The sequence below is a fragment of the Chiloscyllium plagiosum genome, chromosome 4, assembly GCF_004010195.1.
Source record: "Chiloscyllium plagiosum isolate BGI_BamShark_2017 chromosome 4, ASM401019v2, whole genome shotgun sequence".
Classification (NCBI taxonomy): domain Eukaryota; kingdom Metazoa; phylum Chordata; class Chondrichthyes; order Orectolobiformes; family Hemiscylliidae; genus Chiloscyllium; species Chiloscyllium plagiosum.
Genome location: NC_057713.1, coordinates 29,133,098 through 29,151,060, shown reverse-complemented (window position 1 = coordinate 29,151,060; position 17,963 = coordinate 29,133,098). Strand labels below are relative to the sequence as shown.

Below are 17,963 nucleotides of genomic sequence, written 5' to 3'. Positions count from 1 at the left end.
TACCTTTTATCTTAGCCTGCTTGGCACATTTTCCTCATTCCTGAAGAAGGGCTCATGCCCGAAACGTCGATTCTCCTGCTCCTTTGATGCTGCCTGACCTGCTGCGCTTTTCCAGCAACACATTTTCAGCTCTGATCTCCAGCATCTGCAGTCCTCACTTTCTCCTAGAATATATAAGCAAGAGTCTTGTGGAGTGCATTATCTCCCCTTCCAACTCTATTTTGATTTAGTCCCTGCCCTCCCCTTCACTGTTTGATCACACAGCATTGCCCTTTGTGAAGGGCACTGCTTGTCACTGGCCACTTGGGTGTTTTCCTTTCTTCCTGGTGGTGGACAATGAATAAAGGTTCGTACACCTTGTGTCTCTCGCTGTGTTTCACACCTGCACACACACAACATGGGTGCTGGCGAAAAAATAAGCACTACCGCAGTTAGGCGGTAGTGTGGGGGTTAATAAAAAAAATTTTTTTTTAAATAAACAAGAGTCTTAGGGATTCTCCTCACCCTAGGAATTGGCTCTGAGCTAGGTGATCGGTGTCCATGTACTGTGCACGTGGGAATAAAGGGTGACTTGGTGACAGGATATCAGCACTGTTGAGTTACTTCACACTACCTTTCTCACAAAATTTAAAGTTGGAAACTCATATCTTCTCCTCTTTGAGAAATCTGTCAGTGATTGGAATCTTGTGGGTTTCAAAGCTGTGTCTGATTGAAATTAAGGTTTGACACAAGTAAGGAAAGAAGGAGGAGGCTGATCGTTAAGGAAATGAAGGGCTATGTTTTCCCCTAACCTTTTTCCTACTCCACACACTTGCAAGGCAGGGACTTTTCTTGTGCAGTATCAAGGAAATATTGGTAAAGAGGCCACACCAGCAGTTGGACAGCGAAGAAAATAAGTTGTACTGAACTGCAACGGTTCAGTAAAAGGTAAAAGGGCCAAAACTCCAGGTCATAAAGAAGACAGTAGGGAAGGATTTCATTGAGAAATAAACACCTGAGCACATGTTTTGGGATTGCTTCATCAAATCAACTGAGCAGTTCAAGAAAAACACCTGTTCCAAACTTCACCAACAGCTACTGCTGGACATCAGGAGGGGTTCTGGCATAGCGATGATATCACTGGACAATCAGGAGAGGTGTTGACATAGCGATGATATCACTGGGCAATCAGGAGAGGAGCTGACAAAGTGATGATATCACTGGACAATCAGGAGAGGAGCTGACAAAGTGATGATATCACTGGGCAATCAGGAGAGGAGCTGACATAGCAATGATATCACTGGACAATCAGGAGAGGTGCTGACATAGTGATGATATCACTGGACAATCAGGAGAGGTGTTGACATAGTGATGACATCACTGGACTATCAGGAGAGGTGTTGACATAGCAATGATATCACTGGACAATCAGGAGAGGAGCTGACATAGTGATGATATCACTGGATAATCAGGAGAGGTGCTGACATAGTGATGACATCACTGGACTATCAGGAGAAGTGCTGACCTAGTGATGATATCACTGGACAATCAGGAGAGGTGCTGACATAGTGATGATATCACTGGACAATCAGGAGAGGTGCTGACCTAATGATGATATCACTGGACAATCAGGAGAGGTGCTGACATAGCGATGATATCACTGGACATTAATTCAGCAGCTCAGATTAATGTTCTGGAAAGAAGGGTTTAAATCCCACCATAGCAGCTGAAAGAATTTAAACTCAATTAGTAAATCTGGAATTAAAAGCCATTCTTACCAATGATGATCATGAAACCATTGTCACAAAAACTCAGAAACTAATGGTAAAGTCCTAAACACCGTAAGCTAATCTCCCTCATGGAAGGTAATCTGCCATCTTTAAATTAATCTGCCCTACACATAATTCCAGACCCACAGCAATGGAGTTGACTTTTAACTATTCTCTGAAATGACCCAGAAAGCCAATCAGTTCAGGGGCATTTAGGGATGGCAACAAATGCTCACTGTTCTTCTGAAACACACAAACTATAAAAGAATACAGAAAAAGATAAATTACAGCCTTGCTAAACGCCTGGCTCCCGTGAATTTCTTTTTTAATGTAGTTGATGATAGCTGAGAAAAACGTTGAAGGAATGATGGCAATGGTGGTAATAGGTCACTTGCTTCGAAGTAGAAAAACATGGGAGGAGAGTGAAATGCAAGGTAGTGTGAAGAGATGACTGTCTTGCTGATATCATTGTGGATTGTGTGGGTCACATAGTGAAATGAACAAGTAGTGAGGACTATTCAATGGCATGTAGTAACAGTTGTGCCACACAAGTATGAAGTACTCTGTTTGAATTCTGTCCCCAGTGGCATTATGGGTCTCCCTACAGGAAATGAACTGCAGCAGTTCAAGAAGGCAACTCACCAATAATTTCTCAAGGGCAACTGCAGGACCAAATCTGCTGCTGGGTCAGTTGGGACCAGTTCTCTCCTACTGCCCTGTTTGTCTGAGGAAGGAACCCTTACCTGAACATTAACTGCCTATCTAAAGGCCACAGTTGGGCAACAAACACTTCTTGTAAAACCATGCCCTGAGGGTGAGCAGGCTAGAGGCATGACTTGTTGATGACATGTGACCTGTTTTTCAGCCTCACACACAGATGCCCATTAAAATCCCACTCCATGTTTCAGTTCAATGACAGTTCATCAGGACTGGGATATGTGGGGTGAGCACAGACTTGGAGCATCAGTTATTTGACCTGGATGAAGGCACTGCAGTTGAAGTCTGACCGGGGATATCAACATGGCGCCTGTTTCAACAACACACTTTGGTTGTGTTTTCATTGCCTTACAAGCTGCTGTGTAAGAAGAGCTGCGAGTGGTAGTATTCATGCTCCACTTGTGCAAGCAATATTGGTCATGCAAAAAATGGATATAAATGTTTCTACTTAACAGAATATTTCAAAGTTCTCCCATTCACATAGGAAGAATAAAACAGAATAGAATATCTTTCATTGTTATGTGTACTTCTTAGGAGTACAGTGAAAGGTTTTAAACTGTTGCCTCTTATGGCACCATCTTAGGTACAAAATCTTAGCTACAAAAGAGGAATAAAAAGAAAAGTAGTTGCATTACTTTAGTGTTTGAAAAATAAGTTAGAAATAAGACATAGTCAAAGGTTGCTTAACATGGTGTGATCTCTGTTTCTTTTTGGGTATAATACCCCAGCTTCACTGAAAATAGGCAGATTTATTACTCCTTTAAGGATGGCTCAGTCTGGTATACCTCTCCTCCCCTCCCCCCCACCATCAAACCATCCGTAACGTCTTCCCGAAGCTAGGCTCTGTAACTTCTAAGGCTTGACATTCCCAGTTAATGAGCTGGAATGATTGCTATCCCAGCTTTGCTGTCTGTTTTTCACAGTTTTCTGTTGTATCTCGATCACTGTGACTGTGTGGCCAATATACATTGGATTGTGTGCGAGCCACGTTAAAAGAAAATGTTGGGTAGTAAATGACAGGCCAGAGAATTTGTGCACATTTTTGACTCGCTCCCAAAACTAGTGAAAAATAATCAGGCTTGGCTTACCGAAATCTCCAACCAACTCTTCAGGCACTGCAGTGAATTTATCAGTGTTCATTTTTAGGGCCATGAGAGACACCAGAGGAAGTTTGCAGGTATGTTTTCTACCAAGACATAATGTGGTGCAGCCACTATTCCTGACTTATGTGTGCCTCAGCTGGCATCTGAGCCAGAGAGGGATGTGGGTGGGCAAACTACATGAGAATGCCAGGCTGCTACCTGAGGCTTACCACAATTATTAGAATAGAGCCTGAGATCCAGTTTAGGGTGGTCCTTGGGTCTCTCAGCCCTAGGACCCTCTACTGCTTGCCCCAAGGATCATTCTCAGTTTCAGGTATGAATGAGTTTGGGCCTCACTTTTGGCCATGGTTCAGGAGTTTGGAACAAGAGGACAGCTTGCAAATTCATCTCATGCAGAGCATTGTGAGACAATGAAATGCATTACAGAAGTGAGTTATTAAAACAAAGGCCGCGCCAATACATCTGGTAGACGCTAGAAAAACAGATTCAGGTTTCAAAATACAGCAAACTTTGCTTCAACTGGCATCTTGTGAACTGGCTGTCTCGATAAACTTGCAAAATTTATAAACCTCAAATACCGCAATGTTTACTGTATTATTCTGTCCAATTACGGTAGTTTTTAAAATTTATTTACCTCAATGGAAAATGTACTTGTTGTTCAACTGAAATATCAATAGTTGGTTCAATTTGGAGTCAATTTCTCCTCAAATATCACGGTCAACTGCAATGTCCAAATAGTCAGTTGAGGGTGCGAGTGAGAAAGCTCTTTGTCAGAAAGTTTTATTTAAGGCACAGTGACATTATTATTTAAGTGATTTATGCTATAAATAAAGTATAACAGCAATGTGTATACTCCCTGTATTACATTTCTATTACTTAGTGTGTGTTCTTACACGGATTACGTGGACCTCTTGATCAATCAGAACATTTGATCAACCAGCACACTGCTAGGTGCCAGTTAATAAAACATTTGCTGTAAAATAGAAAGCAGCAGAGGAAGTCAGCAGGTCTGGCAGCATCTGGTGCAGAGAGAAACAGAGTGATTCTACCTGGTGATGCAAGTGGGATTTAAGTGCTGCTCAGGAACATCATCAGCTGAGCCATTACAGTGCTCTGTTAAATCACTATATAGTCAGTGGCCTTGAAGCAGGTTATTCTATCGCTATTGTTTCTAACTCATCTTTTGCTTCCAATATCTTTGCTCATAATGGGTTCCAGGTCATTCACTACATAAAAATGCTCACATCTTCCTGCATCACTTGGCCAAATCCTTCAGTCTATGTTCTCTGGCCTTGTGACTTTGGAACAGCTTTTCTTTATTTTCCTTATGCAAATCTTTCATAACCTTACATACTTTTGCCAGATCTCCCCATAATCTTCTTTTTCCTAGGAGGCCACAAACTAGCTTTACCAACTTAGCCTTGTACCTAAAATCTCATGGTCTCTGCTATGGCTGCTGATTCTGTGGACTGCATTACTCTCATGAACTCAAACCTGCTTTATTCTGCCCTTGTAGATTCTGCTGACCTTGGGGTAATTGTCTGCACTGCACTCTTCAGGCTGTTGTACATAGCTGCACTAAGGCTGTTGTATCTCTGACTTGCCACATATAAGAGTGAGTATTGACACTCTCAGGAGCTCCCTTTTACATTTAAAGACTAAAGGACGGAATATTGATTGCAGCTCTCTAATACAGAACCTCCATTCCCCTCCTCTCCAAGCCTCAACAGCTTGTGATGATGGAGTTACATCACCTGGCTTTAAATCTCACATCCCTGAAACCATTCTCATAAATCTCCTATGCATAATCTCAAGTACATTCACTTCCTTTCTTACATGTGATCACCAGAACTGGATGCAACAATGTAGTTGTGGCCTAACCAAAGCTTTAGAGGAGTCCAGCATAGCTCTCCATCTTTTGTATTCAGTGCTGTTATTTAACGTTGGTACAATGAGAAATGCATTGGTTGTACTGAGAAATACTCACCCAGATTGCAAGCAAAGCATGGTGGGGGCTTTACTCTGCAGCTGACCTCAGCTGAATTTGTCATAGAAGTGCTTGTTTCTGACACTGAAATTCAGAAAACATTGCAGTTCCAGTTCCTTGTTGAATACAATTTCACCAGAATACTTTCATGCTTAAATTTCTGTGCTATGATATATCTAAACTGCAAGGTCTTCTGGAAAATATGCCTTTATTTCAGCCACATCCTCTTCAAACTTGAAGTAATAGTGGGAAGAGTGCAATTAGATTTCTGTGTATAATTATGCTGGCTGTGTCAAGGAATTTTTTTAACATAAAATGTACAGCACAGAAATAGGCCATTCAGCCCAACAAGCCCATCCTCATTGTTATGCTCAACTCAAAGCTCTGCACTCCTTCTTTGTCTATTAACAGAGCCTTCAATGTCCTTTCCTCTCATTTGTTTAGTTACATCTATACAACTTCCCTTCACTGCTTCTTGCGAAAGCAAGTATTCTCACCACACTCTCTGTATAAGAAATGTCTTCTAATTTCCCTATTTAGTCTCTGGCTGACCATATTATATTGGCAGCCTCTATTTTTGCTCTTCTCTTAGACTTCTCTTACACTGACATCCACTTGAGAAGTTTAACATCCTGTCTGAAAGTTAGTATCTTGGGTAATGTAACGCCAAACAGTTTGGGTTATATCTTCAAATCCTGGACCACAATTGAGAGTTGGCAGAGGTAGTGCCATGCATAAACATTTTTTTGTCATTACTTCAAGATTGTTTGGGATGATTCATGCAATCGTCTGTATTCTCACATATTTGCTTAATTATTTTATGTAGTTACAGCATCTTCAATATTCCTCAGTGAATCATATATTCCATCTTCCATTAAAGCAATTGCTGAAGTCAATTCTAGCTTTTAATCACTCTAGCTTTTTTCTCCTATTTCTTCACAGTTTTATTTCGAGGGATGTTGGTTACATTTCATTATTCCCAGTTTTCTTTATGCTTCTTTTATTGGTCAGAGCATTGAGAATATGAATTGGGAGGTCATGTTAAGGCTGTACAGGACATTGGTTAGGCCACTGTTGGAATATTGCATGCAATTCTGGTCTCCTTCCTATCGGAAGGATGTTGTGAAACTTGAAAGGGTTCAGAAAAGATTTACAAGGATGTTGCCAGTGTTGGAGGATTTGAGATAGAGGGAGAGGCTGAACAGGCTGTGGCTGTTTTCCTGGAGCATTGGAGGCTGAGGGGTGACCTAAGAGATCTTGATAAAATCATGTGCATGGATAGGATAAATAGACAACATCTTTTCGCTGGGGTGGCAGGTGGGACTAGATTGGGTTGGGATATCTGGTCGGCATGGACAAGTTGGACTGAAGGGTCTGTTTCCGTGCTGTACATCTCTATGACTCTATGACTCTATGTCCTCAGTCAAAATTAGCCTGATGGGGTTCTGGATATTTTTTTCTCAGTTCCCTCCCTAGTCCAAAGGCATAGAGACCGGTCAATGCAATCTGCCTAAGATCACTTTACTCAGCAAAGATAAGGAATCAAAACCAGAATGATTTGGTAAAAGAATGAAACAAATGATCCTGAGATACCAGTCATTTTGATACATATCTCCACTGTTTGCATCTGTCACGGTCAGAAGCCACATGACACCAGGTTATAGTCCAATAGGTCTATTTGAAACCACAAGTTTTCCGAGTGCTTCTCCTTCGTCAGATGACTTCAGTCCAATACCAACATCTTGCATCTGTCAAGTGAAAGAAATTCATAATAAAAAGTAATTCTTGCTATTTTATTGAGATAAGTTTAATTTAAACAGAAGTTAATAACTCTCGCAATGACTAAGCCACTTTACCCTGAGTCATACAAAGCACTGATGTCTCCTAGTCTGTATTGATCTCTGTGTGGCAGGAGGGAGGGGATAATTTGCCAGAGTTCCAATTCCTAAGATTCAATTCCATCTGCTCAAGATATACTGTGAGGCTTCCTGGGAGTGTAAGGTAGCCTGCAGTTCAGTCGCTTTCAATTTCAAAGACTCCACATGAAATAAGACCTCATAGAGGGAAACTGGAAACAAAGTAGGTAATAGGTAATGGCACACAAACAACTGATCAAAGTCTTGAAGAGAGAACGAGGAAGGGAAAATTTACAAATTTATTTTAAAACTATTTCACTAGAGGTACTTGAGTGCCTGTGTGCAATGTTAAGTAGCTCAACGCTGAAAATAAGTAAGCCTTATCTGTTGTGTAGCATTTCTTTGAGGTGGAGAGCAGACATGAACAGACATATGGCAGGTTTATCTGTAGTTTGATGCTTATGAGGACAATGTTATCAGGAGTAAGGAATGAAAGTACAGATTCTTTTGCATAACATCAAACATTCCCAGGTCAGCACTCTTATGTTTGGTGCAGTGTAGAGATCTCTCAAGCCTTTGCCAGCATGTCTTAATTCCAATTTTAGAAAAAAGCCCACCAGAATAGGACAATACCAGCTTCCACATCAGCCTAACTGACTTAGATTGACTGACACAGGAAGCATAATACGAGCAGGTAGGTTATACATTCACTGAAGTCGCCTCAATGTCAACTTGAAGACAATTTCAAATTGATGGGAGACTGCACAGTCATTTAACATAGACCATAGGAAAAGTCTGGGCTGCACTCTGAAATCAGCAGTGAAGCACAGTCTAGTAAACTCAGTTTGTTTGTCTATTCCTGTGGGAAAAGGAATATATATTTGTTGAGAACTAAATATTGGCCTGAAAATTGTGGAGGATGATATCACATCACCAAAATAGTTTTGTGGGATATATTGTGACCACAGGACTGACTGGGCAGATAGAGCTTTAGTGTAATGTTTAACATGAAAGAAACCTCCTTTGGCAGTGCATCACTCCCCCAGGACAACAGGCAAGTATCAATCTGGATTTAAAGTTCAATTGTCTGATGAGGGACTTGAACTTCCTGACTCAGAGGTGACTGTGTCATTACTTGGACATGACTGAGCACGCACTATGAGATGCACTGTCTTATTTTTGTTCTCAGCCTCATTTTCGCCCCTCGTCTCTAGATGCTGGGTTGTTCTGAAGGAGATGACCAACCAGTTTGTCAGCTATGGCCTAGAGGGTGAGCAGGCTACAGGTATGCTGTTGATGCCACATTCTGGATTAGTAGTGCTGGAAGAGCACAGCAGTTCAGGCAGCATCCAAGGAGCAGCGAAATCGACGTTTCAGGCAAAAGCCCTGCCCTGTTTTTCAGGCTCACACACAGATGCCCATTAAAATCCCACTCCACATTTCAGTTCAATGACAGTTCATCAGGACTGGGATATGTGGTGTGAGCACAGACTTGGAGCATCAGATATTTGACCTTGACGGAGGCATTGCAGTTGAGGTCTGGCCGAGGATATAGACATGTCGTCTGTTTAAACAACACACTTTGGTTATATTTTCATTGCCTTAGAGTCTGCTGTGGAAGAAGAGCTGTAGGTGGTAGTGCCTATGCCCCATTTATGCAAGCAATGTTGATCATGGCAAAAAATTGGATATAAACGTTTCCACTTAACAGAACATTTCAAAATTTTCCCAATGACATAGGTGTGCTGGTTGTCAGTCTGGATTGTGGGTTGGGCTGAAGGAAATGACTGACCAGTTTGTCGGCCAAAAGTACATTCTTTGCAAAACTGCAACCTGCTCCCTAGTTGTGAAAATGTCACATCAAAAATTGATCACACCTTCACGGAAAACCCGGCAATGCACAGTGAGTGGTAATGACCTGGAAATCACTGCTTATGAGGATGGAGAAAGGAAGGTGGTATAGGACTTCAGAATGGAATTGGATGAAACCTTGAGGAAGTCAAACTTACAGGACTATGGAGATAGTGTGAGAAATGGGATTGATTGGTTTACTTTACAGTCAGCCATCTAGCCGGGTTTCCATGGGCCAATGGCCTCCTTCTATGCTGTAATGACTTGAGGTCATTGCATCATGTTCAAAAGTGATCCCCCTATCTACTTCTCCTTACCTTTCCCAGTTCAATCAATCTAAGAGCAATAAAATAAAACAGAGAACTATGGATGCTGAAGACCTGGGACAAAAACAGAAAGCACTGAAAACTCAACAGGTCTGCCAATATTTGTAGAGAATTAATGTTTCAAATCTCAGGCTCTGAAGAAGGACTGGATCCAAAATGTTAACTCAGCTTTCTCTCCCGAGATGTTGCCAGACCTGCTATTTTCGGTTTATCCAAGATAGATTCACAATTGCTGCACACAACTGATATTAGTTAACTTAGTGCCAACTGGGAGCCCATCCTGTGAAATTCACATCTTCTTATGAAGTTGAAGGCATGTACTGTACCTTTAGGAGAGAGAGAATGCTGTTCTTAACTGGGAGCTTACAAGTCAAAGAGTGTGGTGCTGAAAAGCACAGCCAATCAGGCAGCATCCGAGGAGCAGGAGGGTCGACAGTTTGAGCATAAACCCTTTATCAGGAATGGAGCTTGTGGCCCATGGGGGCTGAGAGATAAATGGGAGAGGGTAGCTGGGATTAATGTGGGGCTGGGGAGAAGGTAGCTGGGATTGCGATAGGTAGATTAAGGTGGGGCTAAAGGTGATAGATCAGAGAAGGGATGGTGTGGATAGATAGGAAGGAAGATGGACAGGTAGGACAGGTCCTGAGAGTGGTGCTGAGTTGGAAGGTTGGGTCCAGGGTATGTGGGGGCAGGGGAAATGAGGAAACTTTTGAAATCCACATTAATCCCATGTGGTTGGAGTGTGTCAAGGCGGAAGATGAGGTGTTCTTCCTCCAGGGGTCGGGGTGATTACTGTTTGGCAGTGGAGGAGGCCCAGGACCTGCATGTCTTTGGTGGAGTGGGAGGAGGAGTCTTTCTTCTTCCAGCTGAAGATCTCCTTGGGTCATCTTCTTTCTTTTTACTGTGAATATGTTTCACAGTACCTTTGATACAGAGTGTTTCATCATTTCTTGGGCCTCTTTCGATGGCAGTTGCTCTGTCTCCAACTTTTAAAATGCCTGAATTTTTATATCCCCAACATTGGATCTTTTCACTTTATCCAGAATCTATGTGGATTTCACTAGTTTTCTCATTTCCCCTCCCCCCAACTTATCCCAGATCCGACCTTCCAACTCAGTGCCGACCTCCTGACCTGTCCCACCTGTCCATCTTCCTCCCACCTATCCACTTCACCCCCCTCTCCGACTATCACCTTATGGCTGTGAATGTTGTAAGGCATGCGCCAAGCAACTGGGAGAGAACTGCACAGAGGCAGACACCTGCGATTACCACAAAGGGCTGTACTGTGACTATAGTCGGGATGCCCCTAAGTATGAAGTAGGATTGTGTGCGTGTAAGTGAAGTGTGTAATCTGGTGACTTACAGGACAAAAAAAGTTGTCAGAGAATGAAAGGGCCATGTCAATTTTGTGGGGGTTGGGGACTAATGGGGGAGTGGGGTTGGGTTGCGGGGGGTGATAGTTAGTGGGGGCAGGATAAGAGCTTTGCAGTCTCACCAGGAAGGCTTGGCAGCCATCCATTCCTTCACAACTTGCAGAAAAGTTGAAAATATGTAACATTTGGCTGTGAAATGGATACCTGAGTTGGTTGCTGTTTTGACAACAATTCAAATTTAACCAATCAGTTTAAATTATGCCCCAGCATACTAAAGCCCAATCAAGGTTGAATTTATTGTTTTGGCAACATCGAACCAGTGAGATGATCCAATGTTGAGAATATAAAAATGCAGGCATTTTGCAAGTTGGAGACAGATCAACTGCCATTGAAAGAGACCCAACAAATTAGGAAACATTCTCTATCAAAGATACCTTTTCATTATGAAACATATTCGCAGTAAAAAGAAAGAAGGTGATCCAGGGAGCTCTTCAGCCAGACGAAGAAAGACACCGAAGATGACAGCCGCTGTGTGGTTTTGAAATTAAGTTGATGTAATTTTAATAAGTGTCTTATTGGAACAGCATGTTGTTATAAAGTTGGAGGCAGGCAATAAGCAGTTAAGAGAAATGGGGCTTAAAGTTGTGAATAGTTGTTGTTTACTGTTCACTTTTCGAGTTAAAAAACAAATTTTAACACATTATGAGGCGAGGTGAGCTTTTCTCAGTGTTTGGTTTAATTAACAGAAGGGTTCACCGCCATATCGTAACAATCTCTACTATCTGTAAAGGCTCTGTGTTAGCTCATTTCCTTAAACTGTGTTATCTCTTCCACACAGGGTCTCACCCAGAAATCCAAGGCAGCTTCAGAGGAGACTGTGAACTCACCAGACTTTGTCCACCCGTATAACCGCACCCAGTACTGTCACTGGCCTTGCCAGTGTCCGAAGCGCACGCCCAGGTGTCCGCCTGGAGTTAGCTTGGTAATGGATGGCTGTGAATGTTGTAAGGCATGCGCCAAGCAACTGGGAGAGAACTGCACAGAGGCAGACACCTGCGATTACCACAAAGGGCTGTACTGTGACTATAGTCGGGATGCCCCTAAGTATGAAGTAGGATTGTGTGCGTGTAAGTGAAGTGTGTAATCTGGTGATTTACAGGACAAAAAAAGTTGTCAGAGAATGAAAGGGCCGTGTCAATTTTGTGGGGGTTGGGGACTAATGGGGGAGGAGGGGTTGAGTTGGGGGGGGGTGATAGTTAGTGGGGGCAGGATAAGAGCTTCGCAGTCTCACCAGGAAGGCTTGGCAGCCATCCATTCCTTCACAACTTGCAGAAAACCTTTCGTAAGTGCCACATGAAAGCCTTAAGTTTAAGGCAAAGGGGATCTCAGGTAAAACTGGTAGATGGGTTGGGAATTCATTGAAAGAATGGGTGCAAAGTGAAAGCTGTGATTTTGGGCTGTGGAGCTGCCCTCAGCAGAGTGTCCCACTGACTCGTTCTGCAAACACTGCTGTTCCTTCTTTGGTGCAAACCATCTGCATTCAGAAACCCGTTGGAAGGGAATGTGATGTGCAGTGTTGCTGAATGGTTTTTAAATTAGTACTGAAGAGGCTCAGTAACAGCTGGGAGTGAGAAGCAAGCCACAGCAGGTAGAAAATATGAACTGACTGTATCATACATACCAGAACTAGAATGTACATCACTAACAGATCAATCTCTCCTAAATGGTCCATGCCAGTGTATGCATTGCACTTGAATCTCCTCCATCTCAACCTTTTTGGTATATCCTTACATTCCTTACTCCCATATCTCCCTACCCTAACTCCCATTAGATGCCTCCATGTTATTCAGCTATGTGTCAGCAACTTACTAATTCTTAGCAGTCTTTGGGTGAAGATGTCTCTTCTGAGTTCTAGCCCTGAGAGCTTTAGTCCTGACTATTTTGGATCCCAATCTCTCTCATGCATGGAAACGTCTTCCCTATTTTCTTCCAGTTGTTGATGTATTCTGATGTATTCTGCTGAAAATGCTGACTGTTGCACGCAGATGCATTACCAAAGTGACATGCCTTCATGTCGAAGTAGTGACTATTGAAGGGGGCCATTTAACCGTGGTAAGGATCACGTTTGGTCACGTGCACATGCACTTTCCGGCAGGGTTCATTGGATAGCCATTATTAGCAGAATAATAAAACCAAGCACTTCAAATGCTGGAGATCTGAAACAACCAAAAGCAGAAATTGCTGGAGACAGTCAGCAGATCTGGCAGCATCTGTGGAGAGAGAAACAGAATTATTGTTTCAACTCCTCTGACACTTCTTCAGGGGGTCACAGAACAATCAAGAGCAGGAGCCTGGCCTTATCATTTTCTCCTCCATTGTCCAGTTCCAATGAATGTAAGATTCAGTCTGTCATCGGTAGGATTGGCTATCTCAGCATATAGGACTGGGTAAGATTTTTTAATTCAGTTTATATTAGGAGTTGAACCTGGGACTGAAACAGATTGCATGGAATTATTAGAAACAGCCTTTCTTTGTGCAACGGGCTTGGTCAAATTGGTCTTATCTATCTTTTACTGATTCTAATTTAACGATGTGTAGCATGAATTTTATTAAGACTTTACTGGATCTTTTGAATCACTTGTCTTTGTGAATGAAACTCATTGAGGTAGTGAAGGGCTTGTCTGCTCACTTAGGCTGAAGGGCAGTTAGATTCAAAGCAGAGAAATTAGAGCATTGGATCAAATCTGGAATGGAGGGTCAGCTCCTGGGGAGGATAGTAGGGGTTGATCCAGAACAGAAGAAGTGGACAGGAATGTGGAAAGCAGAGGAAGCGGGGATTGAGTATTGTGTCCCATTCTCATGATCTCATTGAATAATGGAACAGGTTCTTGGGGCCGAATAGCCTACTTCTGATTCTATTTTCCCATGTTCCAGGGTGTCAGGTCAGGATCTGAGAGGTATCAGTGATCTGGGGAGATGTAGTTAGACTCTGTGAGGTAAGTATGGGGATCAGTTGAATAGATACTCAGGAGTTAGACAAATTATTTAATAGTCTAACTTTTCCCAGATAACGTTTCCTTAATTGCATTGGAACCCTCCAGATTCCCTGATTTAAATTGATATTTTCTGAGGGTCCCAGGCATAGAGAAATTGTACAGCAGAATTTTCAATTTCAGTAATTCCTTCTGAGTCTGTTACATTGAGAACTCTGCAGTGTCACCATGGGTAACTCAAATCTACACTGGAATAGCAACTATCTGGCCACTGGAAAGTCCAGACTATCTGCTGTGGCTTATTTGCTATCAACAATCTGAAAACATTACAAGTAATCAGCTATTCAGGAAACAGTTGATTGTAAAACATTGGAACTTCCCGCATAACAACAATGGTGACACTTCAAGAGTACTTCATCGGCACTATATAAATGCAAGTCTTTCTATTTTTGAACAGGCAACAGTGCCATCCTCTGGAGGACATAAGAATAGCAAGAATTGTCTTTGTTACTTTCAATGTGAATGGCTTGTTACTTTATCATGACAAATCAAATAAATCAACTGTTTTCTTTTATTAATGGTTAAGTAATATGTGCACTTAATGTTTAGGTTTGTAATTGATGTTTTGTTCTGTTAGATATGGTTGGAGTAGGATGTGAGCTCAACGGAGCCATGTATTCCAATGGGCAAAGCTTTCAACCCAACTGCAAGTACAAATGTACGTGTGTAAATGGTGCTATTGGCTGCATCCCTGTGTGCCGACAGTCCCGACCACCACTTGTCTGGTGTCAGAATCCCAAGCGTATCAAAATGCCAGGAAAATGCTGTGAACAGTGGATCTGCGATGAATCAAAGAAACTAAAGAAGACTGCCCCTCGTCATGTGTCCCTGTCAGGTGGGAGAACCTGTGCAGAAATAGGAACGCCCATGGTCTGATTCAATGGAGGTTTCTGAAAACTTTGTAAATTTAGGCCTGAAAAGCTCCAAGAGCAACTTGCAAGAGAGAATTGGAAACACTTCAAACATTTGCAAAGCTAGGTTGCTCTGCTATAACGCGCTTCCCGTTAATAACAATTGACGAACTGGAAACACCGTTTCTGTAGCGCAAATGTTTAAAACCTATATTGGTTGTAACGTGATTCTGGCCCCATTTGTTTAAATGGTGGCTGCTTTTATACAATTTTCTTATAATGTGGTTGCATGAGAATGGAACTACTGCATTATAGCAGAGCTGACTATATGTGGCAAAGGAGTGAGACTAATCTCTCTCAAAGAGCTCACACAGAGACAGTGGGGTTAATGGCCTCCACCTGTGCTATGCCATTATAAAATTCTAAGATCCTTCTCCTCCTACCTTCCAGTTTTCAGTCATCTCCTGAAAATGCTAATGCTTCCTTGATTGAATTCTCAGCAGCCTCCAAAATCTTGTACAAGTGATATTTGTGACCTAAGGTAGCGTTTGTCAGCAGGCTAACTGACAGTAAGTGTGCTTACAGAGGTCAGAAATCACAACCAGTGTGAACAAAGCTGTAGCAAGTGAGTCACTGGATTCCTGTCACAAGTGAGAATCTTGATTGTTCCCTTGTGTCTGCTAGGGTGCTGAAGCTAGTTTTGTAACTATTCATCTAACTCAACTGAGACCAGCTAACTTAGCACAAAGCCAGATAACGAACCTGACATCGTCCTGCTCTTAAGTCTCAGTTTACATTCCACATGAGCACCATCACTGCTAAACTGGAATATTGAAGTTATCCTTATCATAATTGCTGATAGCAATGCATGCTTAGGCGTAGAATAGATTACCTGCAAAACAGATTCAAAATATTTTACGGACGGTAGGTACGTCTTGGTACGTTTATTTTGTGTCAGGATGGGAAGAGAGAGTGGACATCTTGGGTAAAGTGGGCAATCAGTAATTGATTTTGTCATGCAGCAGATTATCAAAGAGAAGACCAAAGTATTCAAATGCCTTTTGTTCAATCTAAGTCTTCTTATACTGCCATTCGGATCATCCTTCTGAATATGAATTTACCAGTTCATGGTCTAAAAAAGACCAACATTAGTATGTTTTGTACATATTTCAACTTTGAAATGTACTTGTTCTGTTATGAGACTTATCATCACTTTCTTTTGGTAATAGTAGTTACAAATTTGGTCACTTATACCTACTGATACCTCCTATTCTTCATCATCACTGACACTCCCAGTAGGCCTGACTTAGGAGAAAACCATACAGTTTTCTTTATGATTCAAAAGGTTATTAATTGGGTACTTGGAGGGGAATAGATTTACAGATTATTGAGGAAGAGCAAAGGAGTGAAATTACTTGGATAGCTCTTCACTGTCTGTACTTCCTCAAAGAAAATGCACCAAACTGTCTCCTTCTGCGCTACATGATTCTATTATTGTATCACCATTTGGTGTTGAATCCGCTCAAAATTTCCTCGAATGAAGGCCTAAATTGCCACAAGATTGATCTAGATTTCAGCAGGCGGATTACTACAGGGAAGGAGCCATCACAGAATAATTATGCTGCATGAGGAGGCTATTCAGCTCGTCAAGTCTGCACCAGCTGTCCGAGCCATCTCCTCAAATAGAAATATTGAAAAAAAAAATAGACTACACATCCCCCTCCCAGCAAACCAGCATCCGTTACCATATAAACAGGAGAAAAAAAGAAAAAAAAAAGAAATATTGAAATATATAAACTAGGCACAAGAATAGGCCATCAGCCCTTTGTGAAAGTGAGGACTACAGATGCTGGAGATCAGAGTAAAGATTAGAGTGGTGCTGGAAAAGCACAGCAAGTCAGACAGAATCCAAGGAGCAGGAAAATCGACGTTTCGGGCAAAAGCCCTTCATTGGAAATGATTCCTGGTGCAGGGCTTTTGCCTGAAACGTCAAATTTACTGCTCCATCAGCCCTTTGTGTTTGCTTGGCCTTTTAACATGATCTTGGCTGATCATCTAATTCAGTGTCATATTTCAGTATTACCCTAGTGCTCCTTAAAAATCTTGATGCCTTTAAAATCTAATAAGAAAAACTATCTCTTGAATATGATTCAGTGAAATCCCAGCTTTTACAATTCTTCTATACAAATAATCATCCAAGGCCCTCTTCAATGTGTCAATAATCCTGCCACCATCATTCCTCTAGGCAGTGGAATCCTGATCAGAGTCACTTATATGAAAGCATTTTTCTCAATTCAATCTAGGGTTTTGGAAGCAATGGACGGAGAATGTTTTTGTGCATGTTCAGTTTTCCTCCATTCCTCCCAGTCTTTAGCAGTGTTCTTTTATCCAACATCCTCAGGTAATCTGACCCAATGGTAAAGATAATAAAGCATCAATCAGTTCAGCATGCTTTGGTTACACCTCATAAGCGACAATACTGCTATTGCACAAAACACAATCAATGCGTTCATATCATGTTATACTTTCTGCCAACGTTTATTTTGTATCAAATATCTTAATACTACACTTTTGATCATGTGAGCAGCAAGGAAGAGAAATAGCTTGAGGATTATTCTGACTATGTTCTCACCTCCATAAATTCCCAGCTTACACAGGTGAATCAGAAGTGTGGCGCCGTAATTGCTTAGTACAAACTACGCCCTGGAGTCCCTGCTCAGTATCTTGTGGAATGGGAATATCTACAAGGATTTCAAATGAAAACGACCAGTGCAAACTATCAAAAGAAAGGCGCCTTTGCTACTTACGCCCCTGCAACATTAACATTACACAGCATATCAAGGTAAGATTCCCTTACTTGACTTCACTACGTCTCTACTCCCAGGCATCCCCAAGTGACTCCCTAGTGTTATCACTGAGACTAGCAAAGTGCATTACAACTCCGACCACTGCACTGAACACAACATAAACACCAATATCAATTAAATATTTTAATTAAATTTAGTTTAGAATGAAAAGATCCATGAACCATTTTTCTTTAATAAACAACAAAATTATTGATTTATTGCGGAAATGAGACTTATTTAGCAATGATATAA

At 41.7% G+C, this 17,963-nt stretch overlaps 1 protein-coding gene across 2 annotated transcripts in view; it reads left to right on the top strand.

Annotated features, from left to right (window-relative positions):
• Positions 1-17,963, top strand: part of ccn4b (cellular communication network factor 4b) — a 65,339-nt gene that overhangs the window by 43,338 nt on the left and 4,038 nt on the right. For both annotated transcript variants that reach the window (XM_043687881.1, XM_043687880.1), the window contains exons 2-4: positions 11,800-12,088; positions 14,592-14,849; positions 17,514-17,707. In XM_043687881.1, coding sequence (XP_043543816.1) covers positions 11,800-12,088; positions 14,592-14,849; positions 17,514-17,707 — 741 coding nt within the window. The remainder of the gene's footprint in view (positions 1-11,799; positions 12,089-14,591; positions 14,850-17,513; positions 17,708-17,963) is intronic.